The following is a 21,502-nucleotide window of genomic DNA, read 5'->3' as shown; positions in this document are numbered from 1 at the left end:
CACCATATATAAGGCCTACTACGTTCCTTCCCCTTGCATTACAAATTAGACAGTACCTGTTAAGTGAAGTCTGCCTGTTTTACACAGACTTACAAAGTACAGGCCAACACACAAGCACCTGTGCTACAACCTGTATTTTAACAATTACCCAAATTCCTAATGTTAGCGTTACATGATAAGAATGGATGAGAAGAATTATATTTGAATAGATGTCTACAGTTAAGTCTTCAATATAAAACATTATCACTCAAATTAGAGAGGAAACTAAATTGGAGGTAGGAGCCTACTAATTCAACAGGCTGAAATTACATGCCTCCTAATATAAATATTTATTTTAGCATCAAGACCGTCAGTTTGGTCAATTTAATCCTTTTTTAGTAAGATGTGATTACTGAAACACACCAACTGTAAGAAGGGGAGTAAAAAGGGAGGAGGAAAAGTGCAGAAACCTAGAGATGGCTGATGCCTGGCAGTGAAAGTCATTTTCAAAGACCATTAACTATCAACTGCTTTACTCCGGGCTCTGGTTAAATAAGAATATACATCCTCTGTTAAAAGGGACAGCTGCACGAGGGGGATAGAGTTAAGAATAAAATACATTCTATGAACTAGAAAGAAGAATCAAACCACGATATACAATTATGCATCTGACTTGTAAGAAACACTGCCTATGTGCCTTTTAAACTGTTAGTGCATAAACATTCAAATTATTTGGGGGGGGGCAGGTAGGAAGTCAGACAAAATCACCATTTCCACTTAAATATATAGATTCAACCAACGGAAACTGTGCTTGCCTATATGAATAGAAAGAACTAAAAGACTACTGGGAGGAAAATGCATATCGAACCTGCTTTTAAATGGATGCCAGCAATGTTGTTATATGTTTCTGACAATATATTTTATTTATCATTTCTCTGAAATGGCTAGATTTTATATTAGTGAGAAAGTTTGCTTGATTCTGTCCTATCTCTGGTGAGCAGACGCTCTGGTATTAATGTAAATCACTGATTTAATTTTTAGCTTTCTTGGTTTGCCCCTCACCTATCTAGGAAACGATTTCTCTGGTGATAACTAACACATCATGCTAATGAGAGAATCTAATGCACAATAGAAAAATGTCACTACTAATAATATTTGCATGAAGTTAAATAAAGCAACTGTAGGAGAATGTCAGACAGTTGTTCTTTAACAAGATACAGTTTCACAATGAAATTATGTTGTTAATTTTGTTACATCATTGGGTGAATCCTAAATTACTACATAATGATGCACAGAGTCATTTATAATTCTAACTTAGTATTTCACTCGTGTCTGAAAAGAGACCTTATTAAGAGATTCACATTTTATTTGAAACAGGTTAAATATACCTCACCAATAATAAAAGGTAAATGCCTCTAGTAATGTGTAAAGCATAAGCTCTAGCCCTTTACCTGTTACAGTTTTATTTCTGAGAAGATTTCAAAATATATTATTAGACTACTGCATCCCTTGAGGGAGTACAAACAATTTTAATTGCTATTCTCTCACATGAACAAAGTATTTACAAAAATGGAAAAAAAATCATCATTTAAAGCCTGGTTTAAAACAACAACGATTTCCAAAAGCAGACCTTATTTTCTGCTTTTAACAATACCTTGTGAGGTTAAAATGGGCAAAACAACATTCTGGACTCTAGGAGATGAACAGAAAAGATGAGCAAAGAGTTTCTGGTTATTCTCGACCTGTCACTGATCAAAGTGACCTAAAGAAGAACTCCCTTTAGAGAAGTTAAGAGTCATGCCCTTCAAGGTTATCAAGTATTTGTCTGTATGGGAAAATATTATCCCTTTTGAAAAAAAATCATACTAAAATATGGAAGAAAATATAGAGGCAAGAAAATGCAGTCAAATTATCATATCTTGAACTTTAGGGGAATAGTCTTAGTTCCACCAAATCTAAATTGGCTTCAGATTGTGGTATCTTTTTGTTAGAATTAGACAGACTGAAACATTTACATATAAGCAGATCTAACTTGGCTCATACAAAACAAAAGACAAAGATTTTTATATCCCTACTTCCTAAATTACCCATAGAAGACACAACGCTAGAATATTAAATTTCAGTATTTATGAGCTATCTCCCACTTTAAGTTTTGCTGTAGTTAAATAATACGGATTGTGAATTCTCTATAGTTCAGTTTTGAAACTGGCTAGTCAGTCTTTTCTAATATTTAAAGAAATCATCAGGTAAATCTCTCAGTTTTTATCTTATTACAGATAACTTTGAAACAAAAAAATGCCCAAAATATTCACTTCATGAACTAAGTCCATTTTTTTTCCTTAGAAATTAATCTTAATACAGGAAAAATATCTCTAGGCCTTAGAAATATAAAATTCTGCAGCTTTAACTGGACAAACTTTTACCTATAGTAAGACAAAAACTGGCTTACTGTGTAATAGAGACTAGTATTCCTTGAAACTGTTGGCTTCGAGAGAGATCATGTCAAGAAGTGTCTTTCCTTACATTGGCACATACACACATGTACACACACACTGAATCAGCGTTGCTGATGAACTATAGGTCAGGAAAATAAACATGTAAACTGAACATGTACAGTATGCATTTTAGGATTTACACAGTTTCAATTTAAGTTTACACAATATTTATACAAACTAAAACATCATCCTGAAGGAGGAAAAAAAAACATGTAAACTTATACCCTCTTTAGATGCCTTCCAAAAATGCAGAGGAGGTAAGCATTTAATAACCATGACAGGAAGAAAAAAGAGGGAGTTGCCAACTACATCAAAACCAAAAAATAAAGAAAACATATAAAATAAAATAACTACACTTTTTAAAATTGTGATTTTCTCCTTTCATTGTACTGTTTAGTAAATAGTATAATTAACATTACCTTATACAGCAGCCATAAAGCATAAATTATTTCCCTATATTTCTACTCTTTCCATAGTCACTGATGCTCACTTTCACATGTATATAAACACAGGTACACACAAAAGAGATTTTTATACATCCAGAGAGTGAAACAGCTGGATCAAAGACATCATAATGGTTTAGCTGCACAAGTTTCTCTGTCTGAGCAATTTCAAATTATTTTCCCAATTTTGATCCACCGTTTATATAATTTACTTTTATTTGCTTTTTAGCTAAAATGCTTTGCACAACTTAAAGTCTCCTTAGATTCAAATCTACTTGGAAATGGGCTAGTGCCAAAGAAGCAATCTAACACCATCTATGTGGTTCAATAGCCATTTATCAATTGATCATTATCTCTATCTGGTTTTATTAACTCTTTTCTAGCTAAAGGGAGACCTAAACCAACTTCCCCTTTCAAAACACACACACACACACACACACATACACAGACCACGACCTCCAGTAACAAGAAAACCCTGAAGATGATATCTAATTTTTAAAGTAGAGAACAAGTTATTTGGTCCTAAGGTCAGTGAAAACATACTCTGTGTTCCAACCACGAAGAGAGTCACCCAGGCAGGGATGTGCCTCAGAAACACACCTCTCAAAGCACCCGGCAGTGGCAAGCCAAAGAATATCTCTGAGAGGAAATGAACTTTTTAACTTGCAAGAATGGGAAATTGCACATAAAGAGTTGCTTATTGGGCTTGTGTTGATTGCATTTAAATTCCAGCTTACTGTATCAGCAGTAATCAGGGTCCCTCTACAGGATATGTCAAAATACACCTTATTCAAACGCATTTATCCTATCTAGAACTGTGTGATACAACTGTTCCCTAGCTAAAGGCTACAAAACCCTGGCTCTCTGTACTACCTTTCGCAGATGTATTTCTAAACTTGTGGTAGTCTCCAGTCTGGTAAACTGGTTTCTTTCCTTCTTCACCAACACTTTAAAAATCAAATTAACTCAATAAAAGTATTTAGTTCTCATGAACTCCTTACAAACAAAGTAGGTTTCCATAAAAGAAAGTAATTGCAGTATTTTTTTTTTTTGAGAGAGAGAGAAGCAATACCCATTTCCTAACAACCTCCATCTGCTTAAAATCCCAGTGTACAGTCACACTTTCGTGCTGTGCGGAGGCTAATATCATACTAACTCTTGCTTTGTGTGGGTCTGATGGAGGCTTTTGAAAAGCAACGACGTGTCTGGGAGGGAGGCACCAGGGAACTTCCCTCCCTCGCTTGAGCACAGTCCAAGATGAAAGTTTCTGGGTTGTTTCCCTTCGCTTCCTCTCCCCCTCGCTCCCCCTCGGAGCCGCAGAGCCAGCGATTGTGCAAGAGGAGCCGGGCGCGCGGGGCGCGTAGGTACCACCAAGCGCACGGTACACGGTATGTGCCGCGGGCTCCGCTGATTAACGAGCAGCCGCCGGCGGCCTTGGGCGGACACGTCGACCCTCCCCGCAGAGCCAGCGGCGGCGCAGCCAGGCGGCCCGAGGACGGCTCTGGGGAGGACGCCAAGGCTGCCGAAGTGTGAGTGCACCGGCCGGCGGGTGGGCGAGCAGGCGGGAGCCGAGCGGGAGCGGCGGGAGCGCAGGGCCAGCGCGCAAGAGGCGGCGGCGGCGGCGGCAGCGGCAGCGGCAGCGGCGGAGGAGCTGGGACCGGCCAGCGGCTCAGCCCGTCACGCACGCCGCCTCCACCCGCGCCCCTCGGCGGCGCTGCCAGCGGCTCCCACGCAGCCTCCTCTCCCCGGCCGGGGTCGGAGTCAAGCCGCTTCTAGCCCGGGGAAGTCCGTCGGGCAGGGCCGAGGGGCCCCTATATTTCATGGCCGTGGGGTTGGCAAACCTTACTCTTGAGATAGCAGCCACTTGGATGAAGTGATTAATGCAGATAGATAACATGTCCTGGGTGGGGGTTTGGGGCGGGGGGTGGCTTTTTATTATTATTATTTAACAGAAAACAAAGAAATAAATGAAGTCTTCCCCTGACCCTGGCTGGACTGGGAAACTTTGCCACAAATGCCTTTCCTTTCTTTTACTTCAGTATCCTTTACCCTTTTTCTTTTAAGGAGCCTTTAGGGAAGCCGAGAAGTAACCCTGCTCGTTCCAGTAACAGTTATGACAAAACAGAGCCCAAACTACGAAGTGATCAGGATTTCAAAAATGTTTAGAAAGGAAAATACCAGAAACAAAAGTACACATAACAATTCAAGGTTTCCTTTAAAAAAAAAAAAAGTAACTTACCTGTTGGGACATTCTGAACAAGAGGTTAGTATCAGCGTTTTGCCATGTTCCCATGAACCCTGGTTCAGCTGGAGTCGTTCTGGTTCCGAACTGCATGGAGTTGTCAGTACAGGAGTCTCTTAAAGTCAAGTCTCTTGCCCTCTTTGGCTCTCTGTCTCTCTGTGTCTCTCTTTCTCTCACATCCACTTCTGCCTCTTCTGACTGAAAAGTGAAGGTGGATTTTTGAGCCTCTTGGCAGCCAGTAGCAGGAGTGTAGTGTAGTTAAGAAGCTGGCTGAACTGTGCATTTCATTTGGGAAGGGGGAGATTTGGGGGAGGGAGGGGGGTCAGAGCTTCTTTTGCACCTTCTACACAGACACCCCTATCATTTATGCATAGATTGTGACTCCCTGAGCTTGCCTTCGCTCGGTTTAACAGCTGCCTGTCAGGTGTGCAGGCAGCACTGGAGACCCAACCATCAGCTTCAAACTCTCAGCCACTGCATGTCATTGGATAGAAGAGCTGAGAGTCAACTGCACTGTTCCACTGTCAGGCACCGAATGACACCCTGCACTAACCCCTCTCCAGACACACGGAGAGATACACACTCATGCACACTCCAAGCAGCACCGAAATCAGGGATGGTCCACAGGGCAAGGAGAGGCTGGGGCCCTTCCCAGGGAATGTTTCCCAACAATGCTTTCGGGTATAGCATGCAGTATCTGACATTAATCTTTGCTTTAACATTTGTAAACTACTAGGCTTGAAAACATTTTTTCCCCCTAATTACACTGGAAGAAAGAGAAATACTCAGCTGTAAGAGAATGTGAAGTTGGCTTAGGTGTTGTCTAAATGTTAGCTCCTAAAAGAAATAGTATGTGCTGGGCTATTTATAATCACATATAAACTCCTGGAGAAAATAATATACATAGTGATGTGACCTTACACTCTAAAAAGTATATAAATAAACCTAGCAGGTTTTTGAACATAGAAGATGCACAATAAACATTTGCAAAATAAATACACATTATTTACTATACAGTTCCCTCGGGGCATTAAGTACTCAATTGGATGTTAAACAATAAGAAACTGAATGGAAAAAGAAAAAAGTGTACCTTTTCTTAAAGCTCAATAAGTAGAAAAAAAAAAAATCCTTTGTTAAAGTTCCTGGATGAAGCTTCTACAATATCCTTTCAAATCATAAAAAAGAAAAAGATGAAGAAAAAAAGCCTGTCCCATTTCAGGCAAAAAGTAATGAATATAAAAATTCCACTTTTCATTCAAGATCTCTATAGAAAATTCTATAACATTTTCCAGCCTGATGAAATATAACCTCGATAGCATGTTGTATTTTTAATTAAACCCAGTTTAAAACAAAACATCTATTTATTAGATCGTATTTATCTACCTTATTTATGGAAAAGCAGAACTGAACAAAATGCACTGTACATAAACAGTAACTCCAAAATGGAAAGCTAAATTCATGTCGTCTCATAAAAGTAGTCAGCAGGAAAAAGCCATCCTTCCTAAACTTAAAATGTAAGGCACATTAATCTTCAACCACCTACAAATACCGAGGACAAATGTACCACTCTCCTTGCTCCTTCTTAACTCAAGAATAACAATAAACCTTACTCTCTGAAACAACAAAAGAAACAGAAAAGAGCTTCAATGGCAGCTCGGTGTCATTAGTGGACAATGAGAAAAGATGAGAAAACGTGCACTATGTTGACACAAATGTGCCTTCCCCTCTAGAACCGCCATCTCCTGAAAGCTTTTCTGTTAAACTTCCCTCCGGTTCACCACCATTAAGCACAAAAAAGTCTCAAAAGCAGCAAATTCAATATCTGAAGAGAAACAAACAAGAACCCGAAGAATTGTTGCCTTAAAATATATTAAGTCCACCTGTGGTCAATAAAAATATTCTGGAGGGGGGAAGGCAGAAAAACCCTATGAGTCAATTGTCAACAGTGACTGTACCTTTACAGCTAGCTATTACCCACTTAAACTCCCTCTAAAATTTGCTAGCCTCTTGATTTCTGAAGTGGCACTCAGTGCCTCAGTCAAGCTGCCTGCTCAGCTCCTGACCTTCCCACTAATGGCTGTTATTTGTGGGAGGCTTAAGGACACTGTCAATAGCAAGCTTCCTCCTCGCTCCTTGCAGGCTCTGTTGTATCGCTTTGCCTGTGTGCTCTCTCTTGCCTGCCTCTGGCTCTCCTGCTCTCACCCTCTCGGCTCCCCCTCCTTCCTTCCTCTCTCCTTCACTCCCTCTTCTTCTTTTTCCAGCCCCCACCCCTCGTTTCTTCCAGTCCTATGGTCCTCTCCTTTCCCAAGTATCCCCCTCCCCACCAACCACACACACACACACACACACACACACACACTAACAACACAAAAATCAACTGGCATGCAGCAGCAAGCACCTGCAGTAATAGACTCTTTTATTAAAACTGTTATTCTGCAAGACTTGAAATTCCCCATGGACCGGGCCATGTCAAAGCCGATATAATTAACTAGAGGCTCAGCAACGGATCAATTACCAGACAAGCAAGTGATAGTGAAATCAATGAAAGATCATCAGCCACATTATCAGTGTTGCAACTCATTAGGGCAAAACTGAGAAATGTGCTCAAAGCGAGCCCAAGCAAGGTGGCATTACAAAACAAAGGGCTAATTTGGAGACCCTGCTGTGAACAATCTGTAACAGAATTAGCCTTTTTTCCCCCTAAACTGCACAACTCTGTAACTAAATGTGACAGACTGAGAGAAGCAGTTTATTAAGACACCAACCCCAAGTTTATTTAGTTCATAAACTCTCTCCTAGAAAATCAATACAGTCTGTACAGGGTTATTAGGCTGACTAGCTAATACATCCAAATCTGGTCTGCCCGGTTGACAAAATGCTACCCAGCCTAGGCAAGCTGAGCTCTTTCAGAGGGCAAAGCTTGGGTTGCCCTACATGAAACAAGTCTACAGTGTAAGGAACTAGTACCTGGCATGTAACTACTGCCAAGGCACACGCCTCAAAAGCACCAGGTTATCTAAGAATTTTTTTTTACTAAAAATCTATCATGCAATTTTGCGCCTGCTAAATGGATTTGATCAAACAAAATTTTAACTTGTTTGTAAGAATGGTCTACAAAGAAGACAAGCTTTCATACGATAAGAGGTAACAATTAACCCTGACTTGCCAAGAAGTGAATGAACAGGTAAACGAAAACAAAAACCTCAGGCATAAACACATACTGTGCTTTGCAGATTTTAAGTTTCGAACGATCATTTTTAAATCAAGTCCTCAAAACATAAATTTGACTCCTCTAGAAACCTCCAAAATGCTTGATTGGAACTTGCCACGTACTTCCACATAGAAACACGGCATGCAGAGTCCCCAGTTCTAGGATAATCTTTTGTCTAGCAAGTAGGACACCTATCAGGACAGAGGTACAAAAAAAATACACACCCACAAGGCACAAACATGACTTTTGCATTTGTCTACTGGCTATGTAGTTTGCAGATTGTAAAATAACTGTCTAGAATCATTTGTATTAAAATTACTTAAAACTAGGGGAGTAGAGGCAGGCATCACTTACACAGGTTTCTGCTGTCCTGATCCATGTATTTCCACTGAAAGAATCACAAATACGAAAGCTGTATGTTGGCTTTCCCACTCTTACTGAGAGTGAGAGACAAACCATGGGAAGAAATACACCAATTAGGTCTAAATGGCACCCAAGTTAGTAAGGACACTGTGAGAATGTGAGTATCTCCACCTCATCACAACATGCAGCGGAAATACACTTACACAAAAGTAAGAAACTCAGATGCAGTTTACAATATTAAAGTAAACCGGAGAACTGAAGAAAAAAACAAAAAGACAATAGTTTTTGGAAGTGATTTCTTATGTTTAAGATGTTTTCACATTTAAAATCTTCCAACAAAAGGATTATACATAAGCATGACTTCATTGTATTGGCTCTAAGATACTAAATCCTAAACTTCAAAAAAAAAATTCTTAATTCTCACAAGACTTTAATAAAATCCAACTTATAATTCCTGTAAACAAACATTTGCCCCCTAACTTCTGAGCTGGCATTTACCAAGTATCTCATAGCTCATGTTTTTGAGTAATCTATAAAAAAATTAAATATATATATATTCTAAACCTATACTATAGATACCAATATTTCAGATAGTAATCAAAAGTTGTAATTACAAAGAAATTTTAGTTTTTAAAACCTTTTTGCATATAACTACATACTGTGCATGTACCCTCAATGAGATCCAATTAGTTACAAAGAATTTGCATTTCAGTTAGTGTGGGATAACAAGACTACAGGGAGGCACAATGCAATTCCACCAGCAGAGTTAGAAAGTGTGTTCTTTCTCTTGTTAGCTCTGTAAGCAATAATTCCCACAACCGACTATTTTAAATGTTACTGATCTTTTCAATATTTGGGTATTGAGATGGGTTAGATTTTTCCCTCCATTAAAAAAAAAAAAATCACAAGTTGGTACAAATATTAGCCACAATGAACACCTTGACAAAACAAATGAGCTAAGGATTTTGTTTTGTATGTTTGTATGTGCGATTTTGTGGGGGGGGGGGGGAGATACTGTGTTTTCTTTTTAATATTCATTATTAATTTCTTTGAAAACACACTGCTTTCTTAAAATAAGTTCCATAAGTACAGGTAAGGAAGTATCACTGAGACAGTTCTATGTAAATATATGTGGTTTTGTGATAAAGGCATGCATTTAGTACACAGAGAAAGTACTCAAGGCTTTTCCTTTTTTCAGCTATGTTTCCAGCAATGTAAATCCTAGGCAAATATCAAATAAATGTACGATTTATAGACACAGTTTAACAAGCATCTCTAGGACTTCCGCTGGTTCACGGAACAATACCTGTAATTCCCTGGGTTCAGTTCAGCAGCTGTTAACAGATTCTGTAATCTGTAATGACAGTAAACTGGCCTTTGCTCTTCTTTTATGCACTATTCATTTTCAAGGCTTGGTTAAGTACAGAGCTGGGTTAAAGATCAGTGGTTTTTCATGTGACACACACTGGTATTCATCTAATGGCTTGTCAAGACAAAACTGTCCTGTTCTTGCCAAAATAATAAAAATGACGCTCCACATCGCATGACAATCAGCACTTCCTTGTGGTAAAACAACTCAAGCTTTTGTACTTCACTTATTTTATAGAGAAAAAAAATTCTTAAGTAATTGGCTATCCAAACCTATCTGCAGAATTAGGCTGCCCTTCTCAAAGGAGATTTTTAAAATGTTATGACCTCTCAACCCTCAATGGGTAAACTAGTTTCTAATCAAATCAGACTTCAGAGTATAAAAAGAATGCTGAAGCTACAAATTCGTATAGCATTAACGTATATAACTTAATATATGCAAATTATGCAGAAGCAGCAGGCTGGGCCCAGTCACAGAGGTGGGGGTAACCAATTGAGGAAATGTCATTTTTCCTAAGAACAAAGTATGGGACTTGCTTTGCAACATCTGTTGGGCTGTGTGAAATGTTAACAGATGTCTTAAGTGAAAAAAAGGAAAAAGAATTAATAAAGGAAACCTCCTCTGAACAGATAATCCACCCAAATTTCCATATTCTGGAGGAAAAAAGTTGACAGCAACCTTTTTCCCCGGTGAGACCTGCCATCCTTACCTTATTGTGAGTTTCATTTTCTGTGTGAGACTAAGGGGGAAAATTTTTTGATTCATTATCAAGAATAGAGAAAACGTAAAAACAATAATTTCCACTGAGGTTTTCCCTTTGTGAATAATTATATCATAATCTAAGCTGCCTGTTTTCTCTTGAGTCACATAGGTCATTTGATGGGAGGACAGTGAAAATTCAACCCCCTCTAAAAAAAAAAACACACACAGAGAAAAGATGAACTATTACTCTGCCTGCATGTTAAGGGGGAAAGGAAGGAGGGAAGAAGATTAAAAAGGAGCTCATAAGGTATGTTAGTTGCTCAGTTGTGTCTGACTCTTTGCGAACCCATAGGCTGTACCCTGATAGGCTCTTCTGTCCATGCAAATCTCCAGGCAGGGATACCGGAGTGGGTTGCCATTCCTTTCTCCAAGAGATCTTCCCAACCCAAGGATCAAACCTGAGGCTCCTGCACTGCAGGCGGATTCTTTACTATGTGAGCCACCGGGAGTTTGGATATGAACACATCTCCTGGAAAATGCCATAGACAGAGGAGCCTGGTAGGCTATAGTCCATGGGGTCACAAAGAGTCAGACACGGAGTGAGCAACTTCACTTCACGACACTTGGAGAGGCCCATCTTCACAAATAAGATTCATCTATCACACCTACATCTCTCAGCTCCACTGGCTCCTAATTTCCTCCCATTACCAGCCTTGTAAGAGTTGAAGTACCTCTCTTTCAACAGCCAAGGGCTCTACAGAAGTCTGATGATCATGAAGAAACACTTTGGATTCTAATAGTTGGATTTCTTTTTTTTTAATAAGTCACTCAGTCACGTCTGACTCTTTGCGACCCCATGGAATTCTCCAGGCCAGAATACTGGAGTGGGTAGCCTTTCCCTTCTCCAGGGGATCTTCCCAACCCAGGGATCAAACCCAGGTCTCCCGTATTGCATGTGGATTCTTTACCAGCTGAGCCACAAGAGAAGCCCTGGATTTCTGCATTTACATTTTGAGGAAATCAGAAAACTTTTTTCAGATTCTCATTCATGTATTAATTTTGGATGATCTAGGTAAACTTGAATGCAGTTGCCTTTAAATCTAGATTTAAATGATGAAGCATGTCTGCCAACTCCTGACTCTCACCCTGTGTCTGCTCCTTATGAATGTACTGAACTATGCACCTGTATTCTTCAATAAATCTTTCTCTTTGGAGACAACAATCTTATTACTTATTCTCTAAAAACTTGGGACATAAATTTGGGTTAACAGCTCATGGATTAACTAATTCAAAATGCAGTTCAAGATCTTTACAGATTCAAATGAAGGAAGAGAAAAATAATAGTCTGCTCCCTTGGATTGCCAGTCTCAATCACTGGCCCCTCTCTGCTCTATGAGTCTGTGTTAAAACGGTACATGTTATGTCCTATTTACAACTACACCCTCACCAGATGGCTCTGGCAGCCTGGACTGGGCATTTCAACATATAGAAACCTCAGCCAGGAGAGCCAGTGAAGATCTCGGGACAAGAAAGGCAGGCGTGCCTTTGGGTTTTGGTGAGCCTGGTTTTTGCCAAAGCAGCGTGGGTACTAAATCACGCTCTGGTGTTTATTCACAGGAATATCACATTAGAGCACGTGACCAAAAAATAACAACAACTGTTGACCCCCAAAAACTGATCACTTACACTGAGGGAAAAGCTTATACACTGAAAAAGCAGCACTGTGTGATCTCAGACTATGGGGAAGACAAGCCTCCTAAAATGAAGTTTGAACAGGGCAGAAATTTAAGTAACTTTCGGCCCTGGTAGGCACATCTCCCATAAGCAAATGCTACCTAAGCACCTCATCTTTCCCTGGCAAAAGGGAGAAACCATTCTGGTTGACACTCGTCTCAGTACCAGTTGGCACAATCCATGTGATACAGCATCTGCTGACAGCCTAATCAGGGGCTCGATTTCAGAGAAACACATCAAGGATGTGTTTTCAGGGACAAGTCCAAATGCCATAATCCCTTGATACACTATAAAAAAATAAAAATAAAGAGAACTTGGACAGGGTGTGGTGGATGAGGTAGTTTATAAAATGTTAGGGAAATGATGAATCCTTAGAATCAGGCTATTTGCAGATGCAAAAGCATCTGAGGTCAGCATGAATCTCAGCCTTCAAGGGAAAAAAAAAAAATCAAACATGTTACCTACCCTGTTTGGACTTAAAGACAGAAAAATGAGTTTATTCATCTTTTTTCAGCTATAGACAGTGACAATGGCTTCTTCCTAGCATAACCTGAAGTTCACGTTTTATGAGAAAGTCTAGAGGAAAATGACAAGTAACATGTTTCCTTAAACGAGCATACAGCAGGCAATTATTTTTGTATGATCAGGAAGGGCTGTAAAGATAGTGCTAATTTCTCTATTTACTTCCTTCTAAAGTCCGAAGACCTGAGAAACTTGCAGCCCCAGTGAAGTTATCATAATAATAGTTCAAATTACTGTCCTGAAGGAAGATTGAGTTAACCCAACTCTTGCCTTCAGAGCTGTCACAGAATAAAGCAACTATGCCGAAGGTATCCCCTTATATGAAATTCACAAACCTAAAAAATTAGTGTAAAAATTTAAAAAACTTGAAGTTTCATAAATTTCAGAAAAAAACAGAGGCGCTATCATATATGTACATATTTAAATGAAAACATGTTAAAGCAAATTTGAATGCACCTGAAGACTGTCTTCAAAATTAAGGAACTCGATGCTAGAAACTCATTAACAGCATATTAAAAACAAAAAGAATTAATGGTTAACTGGGTTCTGAAAAGTGATATGACACTTGGTGAGCAGTAATGTTTATAAGCGACTGCAAGGAGATTCCACCAGTCCATCCCAAAGGAGATCAGTCTTTAGAAGGAATAATGCTAAAGCTGAAACTCCAGTACTTTGGCCACCTCATGCAAAGAGTTGACTCATTGAAAAAGACTCTGATGCTGGGAGGGATTGGGGGCAGGAGGAAAAGGGGATGACAGAGGATGAGATGGCTGGATGGCATCACCGACTTGATGGACGTGAGTTTGAGTGAACTCCGGGAGTTGGTGATGGACAGGGAGGCCTGGCGTGCTGCGATTCATGGAGTCACAAAGAGTCGGACACGACTGAGCGACTGAACTGAACTGAACTGAATGTTTATAAGGAGGGGCTTCCCTTGGTAGCTCAGCAGTAAAGAATCTGCCTACAATGCAGGAGACCTGGGTTTGATCCCTGGGTCAGAAAGAACCTCTGGAGGAGGGCATGCCAACCCACTCTAGTACTCTTGCCTAGAGAATCCCATGGACAGAGGAGCCTGGCGGGCTGCAGTCCATAGGATCGCAGAGTTGGACACCAACTCTGGACACCAACTGAAGCGACTAAGCAGTAGCAGCAGCGTCAGTAAGAGGCACAAGGAAAGCCTCTGAAGGCCAGGTAATGTCCTGTGCGTGCATGCATGCTAGGCTGCTTCAGTCCTGTCTGACTCTTTGCTGACTACTGCCATTCACAGTAGCAGTAGTAAACTGTCACACCTGAAGTATACCACCCGTACAGACAAGTGTACAAATCACATGCGTATACAGGTTGGTGAATTTTTACAAAGTGATCATACTCAGAACCACCAATTAGATGGAGATAGAGGACACTGGGGCTTCCCAGGTAAATGGTACTACTACTGAAAATGGTGAAAACAATAAAGACAACTATGTAAAAGAAAGGGGAAAAAAGAGAAAAATCAGGGGCGGGGGGAGTAGGAGAGAAAAGGGAAGAGGCCAAAGAAGGGAGATACTTGCTCACATTCACAAACCAGTCATGTAACTGCCACTAAACGTACTGCTAGCAATGGTTTTTTTTAAAGATAAGAAGTGTGACTGTGAAGTAAATACCTGAGTTTCACAAAATAAGTATGATTGTGAAAGCCAGTAAAAGGGAGAGAGGCAGAATACTTGTGTGTGAGTTAACTTATCTAGGTGATGCAAGAATGGGAGTGTATCCAAGAGGCTTAAACACACCTCAACTTGAGAAGCATCAACCCCACAATAGGGAACCCTGAAACATGCTTGCCCACCTCGCTCGCTGAGCCTGTCCTCTGACTTGTAATTATGGCTATTTGGAGTGGACACTGAGCATGCCTATTGAGAGATTGGAGAGAAAATTACACATACTCTACACACAGTATTATTTGGAGACACTGAGTACAAGAAAACATATTGAAAAAAACTACAAATACACTCCTCTAACCACCTAAACACATTTTAAGAGTTAAAAGTCTTCAAGGCTGACAGCATCCAGCCATCAAATAAACAAATCCTGGAGAGAACAGAAATAACTCATTGGAAAAAGCTGAATAATTTGCTAATTGATAAGGCATATACTTCTTTGGCCCTGACTAGCTCGGTTGCTAGCTCTCTTTTCTTCCACATGTTATTAAGACACACATTTTCAAGTAAGTATTTTTAGCCACTGTTAGGGAATACTGATCAAAGCCCTACTTGCCAAATACAAGGTGTGTGGAACATGAAAGTTAAGACACAGACCCTACTCATGAGAAGTTTATAATCTAGTACAGGAGATAAACCAGCATGCTTATCTGGCTAAGCAACCTTAACGAAACGCAGAACATGTTAAGAGAGATAGTGGTCAAAGGATATAGGACTTAAGAAAAGGAGATTCCTTCTAGCTGGTGTGGGAGGAGGAAGTTTCTAAGCAGAGGCAGCATTTGCACTGGAACTTAACTGACAGTATTCCTAGAAAAGTGGTCCAGCTGAACTGGAAAGTAAGTTAGGATCTGTGTAGAACAATGAAGAATGAACGGGGTGGACTGGTCAATGGGAACTATTATACTGAAAAGGGGCTGGTATGCCACTAGGCCGTGCATGCCCAGTCACTCAGTCATATCTGACTCTTTGGGACTCCACAGACTGTAGCCCACCAGGCTCTTCTGTCCAGGGGGTTATCCAGGCAAGAATACTGGAGTGGGTTGCCTTTTCCTCCTCCAGGGGATCTTCCCAATCCGGGGATCTTCCCAATCCAGGGATCAAACCCGTATCTTCTGCACTGGCAGGAGGATTCTTTATCATTCAGCTACGTGGGAAGCCTACACCACTTGGAAGAGATGCTATTTATCCCATCATCCATAACAGTAAAGACTGCTGAAAGCATCTCACTAGCAGCACAGCGTGATCATTACTATACTGGAAGAAGATTTATTCAGCAAAAGCATGACAGACAGACAGACGGACTGAAGTGTGAAAAGACAGAAGTGAAGACATCAATTAGGAAGCTACTATAACAATCTGGGTAAAAAGGCTACAGGTAATAAGCCTGGAGAAAAAAGAGCAAGATGCAACATGGAGGTAAAAATCCAGGGGACAAGAATGATAACGTGTGTAACAAAGGAAAAGAGTCAAAGATGGCACAAAAGCTCTGAAATTCTGAGCCCAGGAAAACAATAGCACTCTCAACAGACATGGGAGTGAACAAGTTGGTGGGAATATACAGTAAGCTCAGTTTGAGAAAACAGTGGATCATCTGGTGTCTAGGCAATTAGAAACATTCAGAAAATAGGTTGACACCGTAATGATCACATCTGAGAGTCATCAACAGAGAAGTGACCCGAAAGGTAAAAGAAAGTGGCCGAGGTAAGCATCTTGGGATGCTTATTGTGGAAGAAGATGCTTATTGTGGGATGGCTATTGTGGGAGAAGACAGAAGGAACAACATCAACAGGGGTACTGTGATTGTTTTATATTCTCAATGGCAAGGGAAGTCAGCATTCAGAGAGGTTTAAATATTCTAAGAAACCACACTACTTCCTTTAGAGTACAGTAAAGCCAAGTGTCAAGATTGCTGGGAGAAATATCAATAACCTCAGATATGCAGATGACACCACCCTTATGGCAGAAAGTGAAGAGGAACTAAAAAGCCTCTTGATGAAAGTGAAAGAGGAGAGTGAAAATGTTGGCTTAAAGCTCAACATTCAGAAAACTAAGATCATGGCATCTGGTCCCATCACTTTATGGGAAATAGGTGGGGAAACAGTGGAAATAGTGTCAGACTTTATTTTGGGGGGCTCCAAAATCACTGCAGGTGGTGATTGCAGCCATGAAATTAAAAGACGCCTACTACTTGGAAGGAAAGTTATGACCAACCTAGACAGCATATTCAAAAGCAGAGACATTACTTTGCCAACAAAGGTCCGTCTAGTCAAGGCTATGGTTTTTCCAGTGGTTATATATGGATGTGAGAGTTGGACTGTGAAGAAAGCTGAGCACCAAAGAATTGACGCTTTTGAACTGTGGTGCTGGAGAAGACTCTTGGGTGTCCCTTGGACTGCAAGGCAATCCAACCAGTCCATCCTAAAGGAGATCAGTCCTGGGTGTTCATTGGAAGGACTGATGCTAAAGCTGAAACTCCAATACTTTGGCCACCTCATGCAAAGAGTTGACTCATTGGAAAAGACTCTGATGCTGGGAGAGATTGGGGGCAGGAGGAGAAGGGGAGGACAGAGGATGAGATGCCTTGATGGCATCACCGGCTCAATGGGCATGAGTTTGGGTGAACTCCGGGAGTTGCTGATAGACAGGGAGGCCTGGCGTGCTGCAATTCACGGGGTCGCAAAGAGTCAGACACAACTGAGCGACTGAACTGAACTGAAAGCCAAGTGTAGTAACAAGTAGTAGTAAATGTAGTAAGAGCAAAACAAAGTACATAGGAATGAGAAATACCAAAGTCAGAATCCTGCTTTAGGCTAGGAGGGCAGGTCTTGGACTGAGGAAATGGCAGTGGGTACAATGTAATTATAGGGCTTCCCAAGTGGTGCTAGTGGTAAAGAACCCGCCTGCCAATGAAGATAGACATAAGAGATGTGGGCTCAATCCCTGGGTCGGGAAGATCCCCTAGAGAAGGAAATGGCAACCCACTCCAGTATTCTTGTCTGGAGAATCCCATGGACAGTGGAGCCTGGTGGGCTGCAGTCCATAGGGTCGCACAGAGTTGGACACGACAAAGCAACTGAGCATGCACACACAATATAATTGGGATGGTAACCAAGGGCTGAGATGTATTTGTACATTATTAGTTCTTAAGCTTAAGAAAATGGGTTTTCATCATATCATTCCTTATATATTTGTGGTTGCATATGTTATATTCTGTATTGTAAGAGAGATGTCTTCACGGGCAAATAGGTATAGAAATTATGTAAACTAGACTGGAATGAAGAAGTAGAAAACAAACTATTCCATGGAGAAATTTTGCAAAGAAAGCAAGTAAAGTAAGAGAAAGTGGTTTGAGAGTCTGCAGGGCTTGGAAGAAGTTAGTTGTGTTCATGTGTAGATGGTTTGTTTTTCACTACAGGGGGAAAAAAAAAGTCTATTACAGGCAACTGGGATGAAACCAGGGGAGAAGAGGATACTGAAGATCTGAGCCAGAGGGAAAATCATATAAAAAGGGTTTTAGGAGAGCATGTGATCAACAGCACAAATGAATAGGGTACCCCTAGACTTCCCTGGTGAGCTAATGGCTGAGATGCCCCAGTCCCAATGCAGGGGGCCTGGGTTCACTCTGGCCAGGGAACTAGATCACACTTGCAACAACCAAGAGTTCACATGCCACAGCTAAAAACCCCACATACAGCAACTAGACCTGGCATGGCCAAATAAATATTTTTTTTTTAAAGGAGGAGAAAAAAACAATTTTTTTTTTTTCCCCAGAAACCAAAAGAGAAAAAAATTCCATGGTGAAAAAAAATAAAATACACACACACATATATATATCAAAAGTGGTCATGTAAAAAGCTAATTTCCTATCCATCTCCCCCACTAAACTGTATAGTTGTTGAAAGAAAGTTTCATCTATTGTTGGTAAGCCAGGGCCCACCAGAGTGCTTAACACATAGTAAATGCTCACTAAATGACAGGTACACAAAGGATATGATCATCTCAGAAAAGATGAGGGCACCAGCTGAGAGAGACGGGGCAGGAAGGCATCAAGGACTGACAGGAGAGGGAGGAGAGAACAACATGAAACTCTGCATCGGTGAAGGATAAAAGCAATGGCAAACTGCAGAAAGGACTCAGCCTTGTTTCCTTCAAAACTGTGACAAGTTACGAGCAAGCAGACTGGGTTCAAGAAAATATAGCTCCCATTTCCCATCTGGGAAGTGAAATGCTTAGAACCAGCAAGGCGATCTTAATACAAAACTGAAAAACGCCTTGTTCCAGACGTAGACACTAACTTGTGATAATACACCTACATCTTTGCCTTATAGCATTCTTATAGGATTTAGTTCTTATCAAGATTTGAATAAAATTATTTAATTTTTATTTAAGTGTCTCCAATTCTAAGTGTTTGCCACCTGGTTTTTTTAAACACTTATGAACTAGCTAATGAAATTCCCCAAAGCAAACAAAAATCAAAAAATGTTATGCTTTCTCTGAATATATGCCCAGGAGTGGGATTCCGGAGTCATGTGGTAGCTCTAGTTTTAGTTTTTGCAGTCTCCATACTGTTCTCCATAGTGGCTGTACCAGTTTACATTCCCACCAACAAAAGATACACGCACTCCAACGTTCACTGCGGCACTATTCACAATAGCCAGGACATGCAAGCAACCTAAATATCCATCCACAGAGGGATGGATAAAGAAGATATGGTACATACATACAATGGGATATTACTCAGCCATAAAAAAAGAAGGAAATAATGCCTTTTGCTGCAACATGGATGGACCTAGAGATTGTCATACTGAGTGAAGTCACGGAAAGGCAAATATCATATATCACTTATATACAGAATCTAAAAAGGTACAAGTGACCTTATTTACAAATCAGAAATATAGATACACATGTAGAAGATAAACTTAAGGTTACCAGGGGATAAGGAAGGGGAGAGAGAAACTGGAAGACTGGGATTGACATATACACACTACTATAAAAACAGATTAACTAATAAGGATCTACAGTATAGCACACGGAACTCTACTCAGTACTCTGTAACAATCTATACAGGAAAAGAAACTGAGAAAGAGTGGATATGTGTATATGTATCAACAGATTCACTCTGTTGTTACCGTGGAAATTAACACAACATTGTAAATCAACTAAACTCCAATAAAAATATGTTCTTAAAAAAGCGATGCCGTGTCACATCTGTGACCTGAACGAAGGACTGAAGATGTGGAATAATGTCACTTGGCTGAGGGGAGCACAGACTCACCCCTTCCTGCGATCGGTATTCAGAGCTGCCACCATGGGCCCAAGACCCCCAGCTCTCTGCACCATCAGTCTCCAGGCACTCTCAGAACAGAATCCCTCTAGAGAACAGGGAAATACTGAGTCACCTGGTCAACCTGGGCCACCGCCAGTCACCCCAGGGACCTGGACAAAGACATTCATCCGCTGTGCTGGCAGCCACTCCAACCCGCCCTCCTAACCTAGTCCTTTCTGTGGGGACCACTGTCTAAGCAACCTGTCATAGAGCTTTATAAAGCAGCATTAATACTGTGGGCCAAAATGAGATTGATCTTTGAGCTTCGTGGTCTCCTGCTGTCAACAGTGCATTATAAAACCAATACTAAATACTTTATAAACAGGTCTCCCTACAGTGTATTAGACAAACAGTGCATATTTCATGCCCCATAGCTGGTAGCCACATATCCATCAGACTAATAAATTATTTATTAGGGGCTCCGAAGTGCAATAAGAGTCAATAAACTAACTTCTAAATACTTATAAGCTACTATTTCATTGGAAATTGCACCTGAACAAAAAAGACCAACCCACTCCCTGAACGGGGCATGAGAGCTTTCTGGCCATCTCATGCGTGGTTAGAGAGAAGCACAGGCCACATGCGTGAGACAGAACACGTATTTCTGGGACCTGAAAACCGTCTTGGTTAATGAATTTACAAAAAGAGCACCACCCAACCCTATGCTTGTTTTCTTTCTTTTCCATATACTCTTCTCTGGTCCTACCAACAATGGTGACAACTCAGGGAAATTAAAATTGGTGGGAACATTTCACCCTGAGTCAGACCCAATGATAACCACCACCACTCAAGCTTTGCATCGGACATCTCCAAAGAAACTAGCCAACGGCTTGCATGTACCAAACTCTGCTACATGCACAGCGTAGAATTTGGGACTCACAAATCTCAGGCTTAGAGTGGCACTTTTTTTTTTTTTTTTTTCAATTTTCAGTTCAAGGTCCCGAGACTGTAGCCACCCGAGGATACTGTCCCTCGTGCCCAGTCCAATGTCCTCAGGCCTCTCTTTCCAGGTTCCACCCCTCTGAAAGAAAATGACCTTATGTTCAAGAATGTATTTCAGCCCTTCAAGAAGGAATTTCTTCAGCTGGGAGTTATTTCCCAAACTATCAGAGGCGTGGACCTTTGTGTAGCATTGCGGATGCCATGGTTTCACATGCTGGCCACATTAATACTGGAGAGCAAGCATCTGTAACCCACAGCTGAGTGTGCTCCAGCCCCAAAGCACCCGCAAGGCCGATGCCAATGCAAACCACTCTTCCCATCCCACATCTGAACCACACTGGTTTTCTCCAGGAGCCAGAGGCTAAGATACAGTGCTGAAAATGAAGATTCTTGGGTTCTTTCCATTCACATGATGGATATAGAGTATTGAGAAGAATATAGCCAGGGGGACTGGCTCTTTTTCTTCTGTCCCCTTCC

The 21,502-nt window shown here is 40.8% G+C and overlaps 1 protein-coding gene across 9 annotated transcripts in view; it reads right to left on the bottom strand.

Annotated features, from left to right (window-relative positions):
• Positions 1-21,502, bottom strand: part of BNC2 (basonuclin 2) — a 479,630-nt gene that overhangs the window by 318,479 nt on the left and 139,649 nt on the right. For 8 of the 9 annotated variants that reach the window (XM_044939822.2, XM_044939817.2, XM_044939819.2 and 5 more), the window contains exon 2: positions 5,157-5,357. In XM_044939822.2, the coding sequence (XP_044795757.1) occupies positions 5,157-5,252 (96 nt within the window). In that variant the 5' untranslated portion in view covers positions 5,253-5,357. Of the gene's footprint in view, positions 1-5,156; positions 5,358-20,032; positions 20,057-21,502 lie in introns of those variants that run through there. The other variant, XM_044939821.2, reaches the window with a different exon arrangement.

The sequence above is a fragment of the Bubalus bubalis genome, chromosome 3, assembly GCF_019923935.1.
Source record: "Bubalus bubalis isolate 160015118507 breed Murrah chromosome 3, NDDB_SH_1, whole genome shotgun sequence".
In the NCBI taxonomy this organism is placed as follows: domain Eukaryota; kingdom Metazoa; phylum Chordata; class Mammalia; order Artiodactyla; family Bovidae; genus Bubalus; species Bubalus bubalis.
Note: the sequence above shows the minus strand (reverse complement) of the source record. Positions and strands in the feature narration are given on the sequence as shown.